Raw genomic sequence first — 20,372 nt, 5'->3', positions numbered from 1 at the left:
TGAAAGGCACTGAGATGTCTGTTGATTGTGAGAGTTGGCTTTATGACATTGAGATGTTATTTGATTCATTAGACTATACAGATGAGAGGAGATTTAAACTGATTGGGCACCAGTTGCATGATGTTGCAAAGAGTTGGTGGCTTATAACCAAAAGAGCTTTGGAGCATCGAGGTACGGTTATAACTTGAAACCTGAAAGGATACGGTTATAACTAAATTTTATCAATGATTTTTCCCAGTGTCGTACAGAAAGGACAAGGGTAGAGAGTTTGCCAACATGAAACAGGGTAATTTGAATATTGAATAATATGTAGCCAAGTTCTCTACTCTGCTGCGTTTTGCTCCTCTTGTTGCTGAGAATGATGAGGCAATAGCTGATCAGTTCATTAATGGGCTGAATCCTTAGATTTTTACACTGGTAAACACTGGAAGACCGAATAATTTTGCTGATGCTTTGAACAGAGTAAAAAGAGCTGAAGCGGGCCTGATTAGGCAGAAAGGAGCTTCGTATATTGCACCAGCACCGAAACAACAATTTCCAGCTCAGTTCCAGCAACCCCCTCCCAGATTTGATAGTTGTGGTAGCAGCAGTGGGAAGAAAGACCATCGGAAAGCCCGAGGGAAACAGTTTAAGAAATCTAGAAGTAGTTCATCTAGTTCCAGTGACTCACGACAGACCGGTTCTGGCCAGAGTTATACAGGGGTCTATTGTAGAACTTGTGGAGGAAGACATCCCACAGAGCAATGCCAAGGCGTGTTTGGTAGTTGCAACATCTGCAGACAACAGAGACATTTTGCAAGAGTCTATCCCCAGCGAAGTTCTCAACGATCCCAGGGAGCAGAATCATCTGGATCAGTGGCTCAGCCTGATAGACGATCATCTGCTTTTCACTCTTTCCAGCTAGCACCTACCCAGTCACAGCCAAGGCCAGGAGAAAGCCAGACAGTTAGCCAGCCTCCGAGACAACAGGCCCGGGTATTTGCATTGACTGAGGAACAGGCACAAGAAGCACTTGATGATGTTGTGGTAGGTAACTGTACTCTTTGTGGTTATCCTGCTTATGTATTGATTGATACGGGTGCATCTCATACATTTATCTCTGAGCTATTTGCATTGATGAATGCTTTGCCTTTTGAGTCCTTATCTTATGTAGTATCTATCTCTTCACCTTTGGGGAGAGGTCTTATATCAGTGACTTCTGTTAGAAATTGTATGCTACAGTATGACGGGCATGAGATAGAATTAGATTGTGTTGTACTTGGTTTGTCTGATTTTGACTACATTATCGGTATTGATATGCTGACCAAGTACAGAGCTACAGTAGATTGTTTCAAGAAAATTGTAAAATTCAGACCAGATATGGTTGATGAATGGAAATTTTACGGTAAGGGTTCTAGATCTAGAATTCCTTTGATATCTGCTTTAGCTATGACTCGATTATTACATAAAGGAGTAGAGGGATTCCTTGTGTATTCAGTAGATGTACTGAAATCGAGCTCTACATTGGAAGATTTTCCAGTGGTATGTGAGTTTGCTGATGTATTCCCCGATGAGATTCCGGGTTTGCCTCCAGTTCGAGAGATAGATTCAGCATTAAACTGGTACCAGACACTGTTCCTATTTCTAAAACTCCATACAGAATGGCACCGATTGAATTGAAAGAGTTGAAAGAGCAGTTAAGAGATTTACTGGCCAAGGGTTACATCAAACCGAGTGTTTCTCCTTGGGGTGCTCCAGTATTGTTTGTTAGAAAGAAAGATGGTTCAATGTGACTCTGTATTGATTATAAACAAGGCTACGGTAAAGAATAAATATCCTTTGCCTTGTATCGACTATTTATTTGATCAGTTGCAGGTTTCTTCTGTGTATTCAAAGATTGATCTGAGATCTGGATATCATCATTTGATAGTCAGAGATTCTGATATCCTTTGCCTCGTATCGACGATTTATTTGGTTTAACGAATGCTCCAGCTGTATTTATGGGTTTGATGAATCGTATATTTCAGAAATATCTCGATGATTTTGTGATTACTTCATTGATGATATTCTGATTTATTCGAAAAATATGACTGATCATGCTGAACATTTGAGAATTGTGTTGAATACTGTGAGAGCTGAGAAACTGTATGTCAAGCTATCGAAATGTGAATTTTGGTTGAGACAGGTTGTATCTTTGGGGCACAGTATATCTGGAGATGGTATTTCTGTTGATCCTAGCAAAGTTGAGAATGTGATCAATTGACATAGACCAACATCTGTACCAGAGATACACATTTTTATGGGTTTAGCGGGCTATTATCGTCGATTCATCAAAGATTTCTCGAGTATTGCTAAGCCGATTACTCTGCTAACTCAGAAGAATACACTTTTTCTTTGGTCAGAGGATAGTGAATCTAGTTTTCTAGAGTTGAAGAAGAGATTAACCAATGCTCCGGTGTTGACTATCCCGTCAGGTACTGGTGATTTTTTTGTTTATTGTGATGCTTCTTACCGAGGATTGGGTTGTGTTTTGATGCAGCGAGGGCATGTTATTGCTTATGCCTCGAGACAATTGAAACCACATGAGACTTGCTATCCGATTCATTATCTTGAAATGGCTGCTATTGTGTTTGCATTGAAGATCTGGCGACACTACCTATATGGTAAGAAGTTTGAGATTTATTCTGATCACAAGAGCCTGAAATATCTATTTTCACAGTAAGAACTGAATATGAGACAACGAAGATGGCTTGATTTGCTGAAAGATTTTGATTGTGAAATCAAATACTACCCAGGAAAATCGAATGCAATTTTATTGAAGATTGGTGTCTTTCTGGGTTGGTATTTGAGACAGATTGTAAGCCTTTGAGACTCTGTACTATTCAAATTGAACCAGAACTGATTGTGAGAATCAAATAAGCACAAAAAGGCGATCAGAATATTCAAAAATCGATTGAGTTGGTCAGATCCGGGCGTCGATCAGAATATCAGGTTCGTGACGAAGTGTTATATATGAATAATCGACTTATTGTGCCAGATGTTTCATATTTGAGACAGCAGATATTGGCAAAAGCACATTGTAGTCGATTTAGTATTCATCCTGGTGGCAGAAAGATGTATAATGATCCGAAGAAACAATTTTGGTGGAAACATATGAAATCAGACATTGCAGAGTTTGTGTCCAGATGTTTAAATTGCCATTAGGTGAAAGTAGAAAGAAAGAAACCAGGAGGTCTATTACATAGCTTATCTATTCCAGAATAGAAAAGGGATCACATTTATATGGATTTTGTGACGAAGCTACAACGATCCTCCCGAGGTGGTGATGCGATTTGGGTCGTTATTGACAGATTGACCAAATTAGCATGTTTTATTTCGTACGAGATGACGTACAGACATGACCAGATGGCAGAGATTTATGTTAGAGACGTGGTCAGATTGCATGGAGTGCTGAAGTCCATTGTATCAGATCGTGATCCTCGATTTGCTTCACACTTTTGGCACAGCTTGCAACAGGCTCTAGGTACGAGATTACATTTGAGTACTGCATATCATCCTCAGACAGACGGGCAATCAGAAAGGACTATCCAGACATTGGAGGATATGATTAGAGCTCTAGTGCTAGATTTTGGCACTAGTTTGCAAGATTCTTTACCATTATGTGAATTCTCATACAACAACAGCTATCAGACTAGTATAGAGATGGCTCCATTTGAAGAGTTGTACGGCAAGAAGTGGTGCAGATCCCCTCTCTATTGAGACGATATCTCAGAAGTACCTGAACTTGGACCTGATATGATTCGAGATATGACTGAGAAAGTGAAGCTGATCCAGCAGAGAATGAAGACGGCTCAAGACAGACATGCCAAATATGCCAATATCCGACGTCGACAGTTAGTATTTGAGGCAGGAGACAGGGTATTTTTGAAGATTTCTCCTTTCAGAGACGTTGTCCGATTTGGCAAGAAAGGTAAATTGTCTCTGTAAGGTCCAAAATTAAAGAAGACGTAATCCAACTGCATGCGAATCTAGGAGACATGAAAAATGAGTAATTAGCTGATTTTAATTGGTAATTGATTATGTGACATACATGCTTATATGTTAAATATGATTTTATTATCATCATGCATAAAACTGTATTTTTAAGGATTATTCAAGTGACGATTGAGGAACGGGGACCGAGGGCTGAAAAAACGTAAAATGTTTTTATTTAATATTTGTTATTAAATATTTAAAATATGAGTGTTGCTTTTTCATATTTTTGAAAATAAAAGATTTTGAGGTGATTTTATACGCCGGGATGTAAATTTTATCGGTGTTAGGTTTTTCAACAAAGATACAGACTTTTTAGTAACCCGGCTATAAAATTCACAAACTTATTTTATCAAAACCATTTTTATTATTTAATTAAATCCTAATTGAGACTAATGGGCTTAATTTGATTGGCTTAATAGGCCTAAAGCCTAGTTAGTAATTTAATTAGTGTTTATAATATCTTAAAGCACCTAAAACCCTACACCTTGCAACAACCACAAGGCCACACACTTTAAAATTTAGAAAACTCTTCCCACCACCCCCTCACATGATACACACCACAAGTTGAAGGGTTTCTTCGTGAGGTTCAAGTGGATTCAAAGCCAAGGTTCTTGCCCGTTCTTCGTCGTCAACGTTAATTCGTGCATATAAAACACAAAGGCACGTCGTACATCTCCTTTTCTCATCCATCATATTATAATACTGTTTTAAATATTGTATGCATGAAGAACATGAACATATTTTTCTATATTTTCGGATATATGGTATGCACAAGAGGTAAACTCATGATTCTACGATTTAAATTCATGTTTTCTGTTGTAAGAGGCTTCCATGATGTTAGGTTATGATCAAGAGACGTTGTTGCACGATTTTAAAAGGTCCTAAACTCACACAAATCGCTGCACCACAAGATATGCACAGAATTCTTTTTTTTCTGTCATGGGGCTTTGGGGTTCGGCTTTCATGTTCTAAAGGGAAGGTTGGTCTTGGCTTGGGTTCAGGGCTGGCCTAGGGTCTGGTTGTGTCAAGGGGAGAGTCCTTGCCAAGCTAGGACTCGGATTAGAAGGGCTCGGAGGAGTCCTTGCAATTAAGGACTCCTATCCGAGAAGTTGCACAGATTTGTGCAGGATTCACGCAGATTGCAGGGCTGGAAAGGCTCGGTCCAGGGCTCAGGGGTTGGGCTAGGGCGAGGCTTTAGAGTCTTAGAAAGGTGTGAGAGTGAGTGGTTCAGGGCCTGGGCTCAATGGCAAGGTCCTGGAAGCAAAGAGGGAGAGTCCTATCACTAGTGGGGTTCTCGGCCAGATTTTGGGTTGGGAGTGGGGCTTCGTTTTTTTGTTTGGAAAGTCTTTTAAGTGATCTAAGGGTCCAGTAGGTACTCTAGGATGTTGGTCAAGGTTTGGATCCACCTAGTCTGGGGGTGACTCGAGAAAATTGAAAGATGGCTCGGGGTCGAAGTTTATGTGTCATGTTAGGGTTTATAAAGCAAAAATATTTGAAACATGGTTCACGGGGGTCGAGCCAGGGTTCATAAGGGCTAAAATAATATTAAAAGTCAAAGTTTTAAATTCAAGAATTTTATTCTAAAGTTTGGGATTTTTCAAGATTAAGAATTTCAATGAAATCATGAAAAAGTCAAATTCAAATAATTTTACGTCCAGGGGTAAAACGATCTTTTTACACTGAAAATTAATAAACGTCATGGCAGTTCTCTAAATGCTGTTTTTATGCTATTATGATTATTTTTAAAGGTTTACGAAATTTTACATGTTGAATTATGATTTTAAATGTCCATGGATTTTTATGATTTAAAGTTGACATTTAAAATACATGCTGCATGCTTGTTTTCAAAGATAAAATGATATTCTTGCATGATTTTATAAAGTGATGAAAATATGAAAACGTTGATGAAAGTGAAGTAGTTGTGACTAGGAGGATATGAGGATATGATTGAGGATAGGCCAAGGCTCAGTTGACGATCTTGTGTCGCTGATGTCCCAGCCGCCTAGTACTGTGGTTTCATGTAGATGGATCCATCGACTTTTGAGGATTGAGGAAAGTCACAATTAACGATCTGAATTCAACAAAGTAAATGGAAAATGTTTATGATCATGAAAAAGGCTTTATGTTATGTCATGTTGAGGAAAAAGGATCATGAAAATGTTTTTAAGAGCTTATGCATCACGAAAACGCTTATGTTTTAAAGTTCATCCATGCCATGAAAATGTTATTTTTACGTAAAAGTATTTTCACTGTTGCATGTGGTTTTATACATATTATTCGGTATCAAGATGATGGTGTGTTGAGTCTTTAGACTCAATAGGTGTGATGGATGCAGGTAATGACGATGTTAATATTAGTGGAGGTATTGACGGTTGATTTTGCTGGACTGTCGGTGCACACAACCCGAGGACCAGCGCTTCTACTATTTCCGCACTTATGATACATGATTACGATTTTATGTTAAAAATTTTTAGACCATTTATTTATGCTTTAGAGTGGTTTTTTGAGATGATGGTACATATCACGTTTATTGCTTTATAAGTTTGGTAAAACAGTTGACGATTTCATGTTTTGACATTCCCTTTGATTTTTAAATACTTAGTTGGTTGAATTATGGTTTTAAAATGATGCAAAATATTTGGTAAAATATTTTTATGTTATTGGCCGAGATTTAGTGTAAAAAAAAAAAGTTTCTAGCACATTTTAAGAAAAAGAAAGGGAGACGTTTCTGTTGGTATCAGAGAAAATGTCCTATAAAGGGTTGTGCCACCATCAGCACCGGAAAGATCAGTCGTCAAGCCTCAAGTTTGTAAGTTCTTACATGCTTTATATCATTCATTATGATAATACCTGCTTGATGACATGAGTAATATGTGTACGTTACATGTTTACTAGTTTTTTAAGTAAATATGTCATGCATGCTTAAATTGCTAAAATGAGTAAGGAAATGTCACATGATTAGAAAACGTAGATTTAAATGCATGTAGGTTACGTTAGAATTTGAAAATCGTTCAGATAAAATGCCTCCTAGACGTGCCCCTGTTAATGAGAACCAAGCAGAGAACAGTGTGAATCACCAAGGGAATGCACCACCACCACCACCTCCAGGAGATGCTGCTACTCATGCATTAGAAGGGATGGCTCGTCTATTCGAGCAACAGTTACAGCAGCAGCAGTTACAGCGGCAGCAGTTACAGCTACAGCTACAGAAGTTATAGCAGCAGCTACAGCAGGCACCTAGGCCACCACATGATATCTATGATCAGTTCCGAAGGCTAGGGCCAAGGGAGTTTTCTGGCACCACCGATCCCTTGCTGCTGAAAGCTGGATTCGTTCACTCGAGGTACACTTCCGTTATTTGAATATGGGGGATACTGACCATGTGAGGTGTGCCACTTACATGTTTAGGGATGATCCTTCTTTATGGTGGCAAGGAGCCGAGCACGGTGTTAACCTTGCTACTATCACTTGGCCTCAATTCAACGAGATTTTCTATGAGAAATATTTTACTGCTGATGTTAGAGGACGACTAAAGAGGGAGTTTATGAGCCTCCGTCAGGGAGACTTGACTGTTGCGGATTATGTGAAGAAATTTGATAGGGGTTGTCACTTTGTGCCCCTTATCGCGGGGGATCCTGCTGAGAAGCTTAGACACTTCATGGATGGTCTACGACCTACCTTACGGAATAATGTCATGATGATGCATCATTTAGACTACGCTACTGCTACCACATGTGCATTCAGGTCTGAACAAGCTTTGAAGGACATTGAGTTTGAAATGCAACGCAAGAGGCAACAGCACCATAATAACAATCAGCCAAACAAGAAACAGTATACGGGTCCTCCTAGACATCAAGGTCCTCAAAATCCCCAAGGTCAAAACAAGAAGCAAGGACAGCAAAGTCCACAAAATCAAGGAGCACCACAGCCTGCTGAGAGGCAACCACGCAAGGAGTGCAATCGCTTACATCTTAGCAAATGTGAATGAGGGACATTCAAGTGCTTCTACTGCATGGATAATGAACACAAGGCCGCTGATTGCCCAAAGAGGAAAGCAGCTACTACGGCACGAGCTTACATTATGAATGTTGAAGAAGCGGAGGAAGAAGTAGACACTACACTTATCACGGGTAACTTAGTCATTTAACATTTTTATATTGCTTATTATTGCATGAAATGTTAAATTGGTTATTTGAGTTGAATTGGGAACAAGTTAACCTAGTAGAAATTAGGTTGCATATTCTACTTAGTTGGACTTAAGTTATGATTTTAGAAACCATAGAACTGAGTATTGAATTTTGTGCCTTAATTTATTTGGAAGATATGTTATTCCAATAAAAGTCATAGGGCCAAAATTAAAGAAGAATCATAGTTAAGGGATTTGGGCAAAATTTCGAATTTTTAGGGGTCAATTGAGCAATTTTCGAAAGAGTAAGGGACTTGATTGTAAATTTCGAAATCATAAGGGTTTAAAACGTAATTTTCGAAAGATGAAGGACCAATTTGCAATTAACCAAAAGATAAGGGACTCTAATGCAATTACCAATCCTTAAGGACCAAGATGTAATTTTCTAAAATTTTAGGGACTAAAGTGAAAACTTCCGAGAATTTAAGGGCCAAATTGCAATTTTCCTAAAAATTTGGTACTGGTATGCAAAAAAAAAAAATTTCGAGAATGTAAGGGGCTAAAATATAATTTTCACGAAATGCTTAAGTTCAACACACAATCTTCATATATTTTTGGAAAAATTAATGATAGTAAATCCTTAAGTTCAACACGAAAAGATTTTAAAAGACGTGTTCACCGCAGGGAGGATTATCATTCAAGGTGTGGCAACCTATGCACTTTTAGACTCGGGAGCTACACACTCTTTCATATCTGAAACCTTCATCAAAAGATTGAATATTTCTCCTCAAGATATGGGTTTGGGTTTCAAAGTTTGTATTCCTTCCGGTGATCTAATGCTCACGTCTAAAATAGTCAAGAATCTGGAGCTTCGTTTATACAAAGACATATTTTGGGCATATCTTATCGTGTTCCCTATGCCTGAATTTGATATTATTCTCGGGATGGATTGGTTATCAGCGAATGGAGCTTCGATTGATTTTCGTCAGCGATCAGTATCTATCAGACCACCTGGTGGTAAACGTTTTGTCTTCGAGGCGGCGAGAATCAAACAAATGCCGCACATTATCTCTTGTCTATGTGCGAGGAAACTTATTAAACGAGGATGCCAAGATTTTCTAGCATGTGTCACTACCACACATGCTCCTATCAGTCAAAAGTTAGAAGATGTTGAGATTGTCAGTGATTTTCCTAGCGTCTTTCCCAAGAACGTTTCAGGCATTCCACCCTATCGTGAAGTGGAATTATCTATTGATCTAATGCCGGGCACAGTTTTTATATCAAAAGCACCTTACCGTCTAGCACCTGCCATGAAAGAGCTAAAAGATCAAATCCGAGAACTACTAGATAAGGGTTTTATTCGCCCTAGTTATTCTCCATGGGGCGCACCGGTATTATTTGTGAAGAAGAAAGATGGTAATTTGCGTCTATGCATTGATTATCGAGAGCTCAAAAGGGTCACTATCAAAAATAAGTATCCACTGCCAAGAATTAATGATTTATTTGATCAGTTGCAAGGAGCATCGATATTTACTAAGATTGATCTTCGATTTGGGTACCATCAGTTGAAAGTAAAAGAGTCGGATGTTCCCAAGACGGCATTTCGTACTAGATATAGGCACTATGAGTTTATGGCCATGCCATTCGGTCTGACTAATGCGCCGGCGATCTTCATGGATCTCATGAATCGCGTATTTCAGCCGTATCTGGATCAGTTCATTATAGTCTTCATTGTTGATATATTGATCTATTCGAGGAACAAAGAGGAGCATAGTCGTCATTTGAGGACAGCACTGCAAGTACTACAAGACAGAAAGCTTTATGCAAAATTCAGCAAGTGCGAGTTTTGGCTTGATAAAGTGGCATTCTTAGGCCACTTCATTTCTAGCGATGGCATTGAAGATGATCCAAGCGAAGTTGAGGCAGTGTAAGAGTGGCCAGTACCGAAGAGTGTTACCGAGATTCGCAGTTTCTTGGGACTAGCTTGCTATTAGCGCAAGTTTATTCAGGGGTTATCATCTATAGCGGTACCTATGACCGCTTTGACAAAGAAGAATGCAAATTTTGTTTGGGGACCCGAGTGTCAAGACAGTTTTGACAATTTGAAGCAAGCCTTGATATCGGCACCAGTATTATCTATGCCATCGGGGCAAGGGGAGTATGTTCTTTATACCGACGCTTCTAAACTTGGTTTGGGCGCAGTTCTGATGCAAAACGATCGATTTATCGCCTATGCGTCGAGACAACTGAAAATTCATGAGAAGAACTACCCTACTCATGATCTTGAGCTTGCAGTTGTGGTCTTTGCACTAAAAATTTGGAGACACTACCTTTATGGAGAGAAGTGCAAGATATTCATCGACCATAAATGTTTGAAATACTTCTTCATCCAAAAGAAGTTGAATATGAGACAACGCAGATGACTTGAGTCAGTAAAGGATTACGATTGCGACATTAGCTACCATCCGAGAAAAGCTAATGTAGTGGCTGATGCGTTGTGTAGAAAAGCAGCAGTTATCACTCATCTATCACTCCAAAGACCGTTGCAATTCGAGATACAACGGTTTGAGCTTAGAGTGTATGCTAGGGGCGAGGCCCCTAATCTTGCCACATTATCAGTAAAGTCGACTTTGAGAGATAGAATTCGTGATGGGCAGTCCACTGATGAGCAATTGCAAAAGTGGAGAGCTAGAGATGAAGCCAAGGGTCGGAAATTATATGCAAAGGTGGATGGTATAGTTCGTTATCGAGATCGGTTATGAGTTACTAGTAACGATTCTTTGAGAGATCTTATTGTGAAGGAAGCTCATGACTCACCATACTCCATCCATCCGGGAAGTACGAAGATGTAAAAGATTTGCAGTTGTTATATTGGTGACCAGGCATGAAGAGGGACATTCTGAGATTTGTATCCGAGTGTTTGAATTGCCAGCAAGTAAAAGCGGAGCATCAAAGACCAGCGAGAAAACTTAAGCCACTCCCCATTCCCGAGTGGAAATGGGAAAACATTACTATGGACTTCGTTGTGGGATTACCGAAGACTGTTAAGGGGTTGAACGCCATATGGGTGATAGTTGATCGTCTTACGAAATCAGCGCATTTTCTACCTATTAAGACGAAATTCACCATGATTAAGTACGCTGACTTATATATTCGAGAGATAGTTCTTCTGCATGGGATTCCGGTATCTATTGTGTCTGAGAGAGACCCGAGATTTACGTCATCTTTTTGGAAGAGTCTTCATGCAGCGATGGGGACCAAACTATTATTCAGTACAACATTTCATCCTCAAACCGATGGTCAGTCCGAAAGAGTTATTCAAATTTTTGAAGATCTACTGCGAGCATGTGTTGTTGATTTCCAAGGCAGTTGGGAACCAAAATTACCTCTAGTGGAGTTCACCTACAACAATAGCTATCAATCATCAATCGGGATGGCTCCTTTTGAGGCACTTTATGGAAAGAAATGTAGATCTCCTATACATTGTGACGAGGTTGGGGAAAGAAGAGAGATTGACCCAGATGTGATTGAGGAGACTACCGAGCTTATAGTCAAAATCAGTGAGAGAATGAGAACTGCACAAAGTCGACAGAAAAGTTATGCTGACAAGAGACGAAGGGACTTGGAGTTTGCAGTGGGCGACCATGTATTTGTGAAAATAGCACCTATGAAGGGTGTTATGCATTTTGGCAAAAAAAGGAAGCTAAACCCAAGATTTATTGGTCCGTTCGAGATTTTGGAGAGAATTGAGACACTAGCTTATAGAGTGACATTGCCACCAGCACTTTCAGGAGTTCACAATGTGTTCCACATTTCAATGCTGCGGAAGTACATGTCGATTCCGTCACATGTGCTAAATTATGAACCACTTCAACTAACTCCAAATATGACATATTAAGAAAGACCTGTCCAAATCTTAATAAGACAAGAAAGAAGATTGCGAAACAAAGTCATTCCAATGATCAATGTCAAGTGGCTGAATCACTCGGAAGAGGAAGCTACTTGGGAAATCGAAAGAGACTTGAAGAGTCGCTATCAAGAATTATTCGGTAAGTTCTAATTTCGAGGACGGAATTCTATTTAAGGAGGGGAGGAATTGTAAGGTCCAAAATTAAAGAAGACGTAATCCAACTGCATGCGAATCTAGTAGACATGAAAAATGAGTAATTAACTGATTTTAATTGCTAATTGATTATGTGACATACATGCTTATATGTTAAATATGATTTTATTATCATCATGAATAAAACTGTATTTTTAAGGATTTTTCAAGTGACGATCGAGGAATGGGGATCGAGGGTTGAAAAAACGTAAAATGTTTTTATTAAATAATTGTTTTAAATTATTTAAAATATGAGTGTAGCTTTTTCATATTTTTGAAAATAAAGGATTTTGAGGTGATTTTATACGCCGGGATATAAATTTTATCGGTGTTGGGTTTTTCAACAAAGATATGAACTTTTTAGTAACCCGGCTATCAAATTCAGAAACTTATTTTATCAAAATCATTTTTATGATTTAATTAAATCCTAATTGAGACTAATGGAATTAATTTGATTGTCTTAATATGCCTAAAGCCTAGTTAGTAATTTAATTAGTGTATATAATATATTAAAGCACCTAAAACCCTACACCTTGCAACAACCACACGGCCACACACTTTAAAATTCAGAAAACTCTCCCCACCACCCCCTCACACGCACCACAAGTTGAAGGGTTTCTTCGTGAGGTTCAAGTGGATTCAAAGCAAAGGTTCTTCCCCGTTCTTCGTCGTCAACGTTAATTCGTGCGTATAAAACGCAAAGGCACGCCATACATCTCCTTTTCTCATCCATCATTCATAATATTGTTTTAAATATTGTATGCATGAAGAACATGAGCATATTTTTCTGTATTTTCGGATTCATGGCATGCACAAGAGGTAAACTCATGATTCTATGATTTAAATTCATGTTTTATGTTGTAAGAGGCTGCCATGATGTTAGGTTATGATCAAGAGACGTTGTTGCACGGTTTTAAAAGGTCCTAAACACACACAAATCGCTGCACCACAAGATATGCACATAATTCGTTTTTTTCTGTCATGGGGCTTTGGGGTTCGGCTTTCATGTTCTAAGGGGAGGGCTGGTCTTGGCTTGGGTTCAGGGATGGCCTAGGGTCTGGTTGTGTCAAGGGGAGAGTCCTATCCAAGCTAGGTCTCTGATTAAAAGGGCTGGGAGGAGTCCTTGCAATCAAGGACTCCTACCCGAGAAGTTGTACAAATTTGTGCAGGCTTCGCGCAGATTGCAGGTGTGGAAGGGCTCGGTCCAGGGCTCAGGGTCTGGGCTAGGGCGAGGCTTTAGAGTCTTAGGAAGGTTTTGAGAGTGAGTGGTTCAGGGCCTGGGCTCGCTGGCAAGGTCCTGGAAGCAAAGAGGGAGAGTTCTATCACTAGTGGGGTTCTCGGCCAGATTTGGGGTTGGGAGTGGGGCTTTGTTTTTTTGTTTGGAAAGGCTTCTAAGTGATCTAAAGGTCCAGTAGGGTACTCTAGGATGTTGGTCCATAAGGGCTAAAATAATATTAAAAGTCAAAGTTTTATGTTCAAGAATTTTATTCTAAAGTTTGGGATTTTTCAAGATTAAAAATGTCGTCAAAATGATTAATTAAAGATAAATTAAAAAGACTTGTTTTTAAGCTAAATAAAATTATGAGAATTTTAATTTAAGCTTAAATAATTATTTGGGATATGTTAGAGTCAATGAAATCATGGAAAAGTCAAATTCAAAGAATTTTACGTCCAGGGGTAAAACGATCTTTTTACACTGAAAATTAGTAAACGTCATGGCAGTGCTCTAAATGCTGTTTTTATACTATTATGATTATTTTTAAAGGTTTACGAAATTTTACATGTTGAATTATGATTTTAAATGTCCATGGATTTTTATGATTTAAAGTTGACATTTAAAATACATGCTGCATGCTTGGTTTCAAAGGAAAAATGATATTCTTGCATGATTTGATAAAGGGATGAAAATATGAAAACGTTGATGAAAGTGAAGTAGTTGTGACTATGAGGATATGGGGATATGAGGATATGATTGAGGATAGGCCAAGGCTCAGTTGACGATCTTGTGTCGCTGATATCCACGCCGCTCAGTACTGTGGTTTCATGTAGATGGATCCATCGACTTTTGAGGATTGAGGAAAGTCACAATCAACGATCTGAATTCAACAATGGAAAAGGAAAATGTTTATGATCATGAAAAAGGCTTTATGTTATGTCATGTTGAGGAAAAAGGATCATGAAAATGTTTTTAACAGCTTATGCATCATGAAAATGCTTATGTTTTAAAATTCATCCATGCCATGAAAATGTTATTTTTACGGAAAAGTATTTTCACTATTGCATGTGGTTTTAAACATATTATTCGGTATCAAGATGATGGTGTGTTGAGTCTTTAGACTCATTAGGTGTGATGGATGCAGGTAATGACGATGTTAATATTACTGGAGGTATCGACGGTTGATTATGCTGGAATGTCTGTGCACACAACCCGAGGACCAACGCTTATACTATTTTCGCACTTATGATACATGATTACGATTTTACGTTAAAAGATTTTTAGACCATTTATTTATGCTTTAGAGTGGTTTTTTGAGAGGATGGTACATATCACGTTTATTGCTTTATAGGCTTGGTAAAACAGTTGACAATTTCATGTTTTGACATTTCCTTTGATTTTTAAATACTTATTTGGTTGAATTATGGTTTTAAAATATTTGGTAAAATATTTTTATGTTATTGGCCGAGATATAGTGTCAAAAAAAAAATCCAGCACATTTTAAGAAAAAGAAAGGCAGACGTTTCAGTCTCCACGTTGTATTGGGCCATAGAATATTCTGGAAAAGATAGGTGATCGTGCCTATTGGCTTGCTATTCTTCCATCTCTAGCTGGAATTCATGATGTTTTTCATGTATCGATGCTGCGGAAATATGGTCCTGATGCTTCTCATATTCTTCCGCCTGATGAGGCCGAACTCGATGAAACTCTGAGTTATTTTGAAAAGCCAATTCAGATTCTTGATCGTCAAGACAAGCAACTCAGAACGAAGACTATTCCGCTTGTGAAAGTTCAGTGGAAATGACATGACATTGAAAAAGCTACCTGGGAGACTGAATCAGATATGAAACAGAAATTTCCAGTGCTATTTCACTGATGTGAGTTTCTTATTTAGCTTCTGTTATGTCTTCATTTATCCTATGATTTTCTTGCATGCGATTTTGGGAGAATTGTAATGCCCGAGTTCGTAATATTGTACTTCGACATTTTATCAATTGATAGAATTTCAACTAATAAAGATTTCATGGGCTAAAGTTCAAGAAATGAAAGTGACTAAAAAAAAAAGCATGGTTTATGCGTGAGGCCAGCAAACCCCGCGCATATGCGTGAGAAGAGGCACGCATATGCGCGAGCAGCCATTCGCCGAGGCAGAAGACCTCGCGCATATGCGCGAGCTAAGGCGCGCATATGCGCGAGCAGATCGAGTTGTCCAAGTGCGGGGACAGAAAGTCTCGCGCATATGCGCGAGACATGCTAAATGGAAATCGACAGTTGTCTTGTCATGCAGGTTAAAGAGTGTAATTCTCCTTCATTTCCATTAGCAATTCCAGAAGGAAAACCAAGAGATCCATAGAATTATCCCCTCAAGCTTCATTAATTCTTATAAATTTGATTGTTCAAGATCCGTCCATCAGAATTTTGATCATAACACAGTTCTGTGCTCCTCTCGCCAAGAACTTCAAGAGGATGTAAGTTTTATTGATATCTAGCATGGTTTGAAATTTATGTATAGGAGGAATTATGATTTGATCTGTATTATGCATTCTCAAGATATTGGTAATCGTATAATCAAAACCGGATCGAAGAACAGACCGTATATGCACTTGTGATTTTTTCCAGCCTATATTGGAATGGAATTGTGCAGATTTGAGATTATGGATTGTATTGTTGATGATTAAGATTGTTAAGATTGTATCTTATTGTTGTTTGACTGGTTGGGTATCGAGATTGTGCCTTTATGCCGTCGACAGTTACATAGATTGAATATTGATCAAAGCAAGTCTTGATTTGAGTGGTATGTTGATATGTTGCATTTCGAATGTCATTGCCAGATTGAGTGTTGACAGCTTCGACTGCAAGATCTCGACTTCGTCAACGAATAAATCAATGTTAAATCGGGAGATATGACTCGAGTTAGATTCGACTTGAGTTTCCCAAAACCACATACTTAAATGTTATCGTTTTTATACCTTTGTATTACTTTAATGTGAAAGCTATTTCTATTGATTTATAGAAAAGCGGAGAATAGAAGATGGACATCGAGAACGAGTCTTTGGCAAAGGTGCCCAGACACTGGATGTTTGGTTATATCGATGTGCATATGAGTAGATCGACTCTTATTGCAGAGATTCGATATAAGGTGCCAACTCTCCGGGAACCAGGATCCCTAGACTAGATAAGAGTCGAGTCAGAGATTAAGAGTCTAAGAGTTGGATTTACAGTTTTATATCGTTTCATGTCTTCAGATTTGATACATGCTAGTGATAAATGTTATATGTTTTTGTATATGTTTGTATGAAATGCATGTATGCATTGTTTATACTGGGAATTATTCTCACCGGAGTTATCCGACTGTTGTTGTATTTGTATGTATGCATGACAACAGGTGGGACAGGATCAGGGTCAAGACGAGGATGACAGATCGAGATTAGAGTGGTGATTCGGACTTAGAAGTAGAACTAGTTGTACAACTCTGATATGTAGTTGATAAACACTAATGTATGTTTTTTTGTTAAACATGTTTTGTATTCTGAATCATGTTGTAGATATTGAACTTAATTTTGTTCAGTACATAAAATTAAGCATAACTTTTGTAGTATTTTCAACATTTGTTATGATGGGTTCGCCTTTTTAAAAAAAAAATTTTTTTGACCCAACTGATTTGATTGATCCATTTAATCCCAAGAATGATTAAGAAAATGATTAGTGTCCGGGTCCCGACAGTCTATGAGCGATTTAGGATGGATCCCGTGGATTTTTTTGGCACTACTGATCCATTTGTGGATGAGAGATGGATTAGATCTTTAGAGGTGCTCTTTAGGTAAATGGATATGGCGGACGCTAACCAAGTTCGTTGTACCATATATCTGCTGAAGGGCGAAGCTTCTTTATGGTGGGAGGGAGCGGAACGAGGAGTGAATCTAGCGACTCTGACATGGAAGGATTTCAAGAGGATATTCTATGATAAATATTTCACTACCGACGTTCGTTCGAGTTTGAAAAGAGAGTTTACGAGTATCCGCCAGAGGGACTTGACTATTGTTGAGTTTGTGTAGAAGTTTGATAGGGGATGTCATTTTGTGCCTCTGATTGCCAATGATGCTGCAGAAAAATACGACATTTCTTGGATGGTTTGAGGCCGACGATCCGTGGAGACTGTCCGTCGAGACGTGATGCTGACTGATCCTATGGACTATACTATTACTGTTTCTAAAGATTTTCGAGCCGAGCAATATTTGAAGGATATTGAATGGGAAATGCAGCGCAAGAGGAATCGTGCCTAGCAATCAAGTCAGTAGACAAGAAGCCATTTACAGGACCACCGAAGCGGATAGGAAAATACAAACCACGAGGACATCAACCTATAGAAAACGTCCCAAAGACTGCTGAGAAGACACTTTGCAAGGAGTGCGATTGCCATCACAATGGCAAATGCATGTGGGGCACCTACAAGTGCTTCAAGTATGGAGGAATGGGGCATAAGGCTGGTGATTGCCCGAACCTTAAACAACCCACGACTGGAAGGGCTTACGTAATGCATGACGAGCAAACGGAGCCAGACACTATGCATATTGCAGGTACTCCAACTATTTAAGCGTTTTATATAGATTTATTGCTAGAAAAAAAAAAAAAGCATGGATGCTAGAATTAAATCGAGATGCATTGAACTTGATGATTTAGAATTGCATGTTTCAAATTCTAAGGTATTAGGCATAGAATTTTTGCAAGCATTAGCTATGGGCATCAAATTGTAGAAGATTGACTTGAGGGACTAAATAGCCATTCTCGAAAATCATGGAGGAAAACTTAGTATAATTCAAAATTGTTTAAGGGGTTAAAATGGCAAGATTCAAAATTCCCTAGGACTAAATTGCAAATTTTCAAAAATTTAAGGGGTCACTTTGCAATTTTCAAAATTTAAGGGGTTGAAATTCTAATATGGGAAACTAGAAAGGGCCTAGATGATATGAAATTTTTAAATTTTATGGCCTCAATCTTGTATAATGCAAATATTATTAGGACGAATTTTGTTAGCAGGCGTAGCTACTTACGCTTTGCTAGATTCTGCAGCTACGTATTCTTTCATATCTGAATCCCTCGTGAAGCAATTGGGAATCTTACCAGTGGACGTAGAGTCGGAATTCAGAGTTACAGCGCCTTCAGGTGAACATCTGGTCTCTACAAGCATGGTTAAGGATGTGGAACTCAAATTGAAAAAGAATGTTATACGGGCGGACCTTATTGTATTACCAATGACCGAGTTCGATATTATTTTGGGCATGGATTGACTCACATTCAATGGGGCTACTAATGATTTTCGACGGAGTTCAGTATCTATTATACCGCCCAATGTGAAAGCATTCATCTTTGAGGCTGCACAAAACAATCAAATGCCTCATATCATTTCATGCATTCGTGCAAAAAAGCTTATCCGAAGAGGCTGCCAAGTTTTTCTTGCTAGTATTATATCTAGACCCAATACTGACAATCGATCGATCGAGGATGTGGAGATTGTCAAGGACTTTTCGGACGTGTTCTCTGACGATGTTTCCGGTATCCGACCCGAGCGAGAGGTGGAATTTGCTATTATGGTACCATATCGCCTAGCACCTGTTGAAATGAAAGAATTAAAAGATCAAATTCAAGAGCTACTATACAAAGGATTTATGCGCCCTAGTTTCTCTCCGTGGGGCGTGCCTGTACTATTTGTTAAGAAAGAGGATGGGAGCATGAAACTTTGCATCGATTACATAAAGTTGAATAAAGTGACAGTAAAGAATAAGTATCCATTACCCCGAATCAAATATTTGTTTGATCAATTGTATGGAGTTTAAGTATTTTCAAAGATAGATTTACGCTCTAGATATCACCAGCTGAGAGTAAAAGAGACGTAGATGTGAATAGATTTACGCTCTAGATATCACCAGCTGAGAGTAAAAGAGACGTAGGTGTGACGTACCGTATTTTGAATTACTTAAAATTTGCGGAAAAATATAAATTTTCTTAAATGAACAATAAACTTTTAAATTGCGATAAAAACAATCTGCTCGTCTAATAATATTTGAAATAAAAACAATTGCAAATAAAGTTTGCAAAAAGTCAACGTTTAAACATCGGAAACAATCTCATGAAAATCAGAATATTTGAATCAACATACATAAATGCTTAAAACATAGGCGGTCCTCGGGTTTAGCATCCGCGCAGTTCGAGCCAGCTCATTGGTCCCCATCTCTCGTCTCCTCGTACTCGTCCTAACCTGCATCGATCAAATCTAGTGAGTCTAAAGACTCAACATGCATAAACTAAAAATAACAAAATATACGTAATAATACCACATGCATTTCAAAGTAGAGCGTACATACTTAAACTTGAACTTACTTGCATAAACATAGACGTGATGTCATAACTTAAAACTTTTCATAAACATCATCATACATTCTTGGACATACATAACATCATTATTTTGCGTAGACATGTTTCAAAGCAAGTGACTTATACATAAATGCGTCTGATCAGACTAAACCACAGTATTGGGCTGGGAGGGATCTCCATTACCATATACATGAGATCCCCGGTCATGCTTTACCAGATGGATTGGTCTCTGGTCATGCTTTACAATTTTTTAATCCTGATCTAAACCCGGTCATGCTTTACCGGGGTGGAGAGGTCCTCGGTCATGTTCACTGACTTCCAAAACCGTTCATATTTGGTCACAAGACATTTAGCATGCCTAAAAAACATAAACATTTTCCTTTGCACGTCGAACACACTTATATGACGTTGAGGGATTCGTTGGATCTCGCTTGGGCCACTGCTGCACATACTGACACATTTTCATGCACTTAATTACCATAACTTAGACGTAATAGTCGTGCTCACCACCGAAATAAACAATTGACTTATGATGTTCTAGA

At 38.6% G+C, this 20,372-nt stretch overlaps 1 protein-coding gene across 1 annotated transcript; it reads left to right on the top strand.

Moving 5' to 3' along the window:
- Nucleotides 1-17,707: 17,707 nt before the first annotated feature.
- LOC140971491 (uncharacterized) lies at nucleotides 17,708-18,746 on the top strand. Its single transcript, XM_073433780.1, has 2 exons — nucleotides 17,708-18,035; nucleotides 18,478-18,746. Exons 1-2 carry the CDS (start codon nucleotides 17,708-17,710, stop codon nucleotides 18,744-18,746), a joined length of 597 nt encoding a protein of 198 aa, XP_073289881.1.
- The last annotated feature ends 1,626 nt before the right edge of the window (nucleotides 18,747-20,372 follow it).

Source organism: Primulina huaijiensis, chromosome 1 (assembly GCF_012295235.1).
Source record: "Primulina huaijiensis isolate GDHJ02 chromosome 1, ASM1229523v2, whole genome shotgun sequence".
Lineage (NCBI taxonomy): Eukaryota > Viridiplantae > Streptophyta > Magnoliopsida > Lamiales > Gesneriaceae > Primulina > Primulina huaijiensis.
The sequence above is the reverse complement of the archived record's forward strand: the minus strand, read 5'-3'. Positions and strand labels throughout refer to the sequence as shown.

Bases quoted from the DNA above. Each gene is read 5' to 3' on its own strand.
- LOC140971491 (XM_073433780.1), top strand. From the start codon at position 17,708: ATGGGAAATGCAGCGCAAGAGGAATCGTGCCTAGCAATCAAGTCAGTA. The intron at 18,036-18,477 runs GTACTCCAACTA...AAATATTATTAG, and splicing joins AGACACTATGCATATTGCAG to GACGAATTTTGTTAGCAGGC.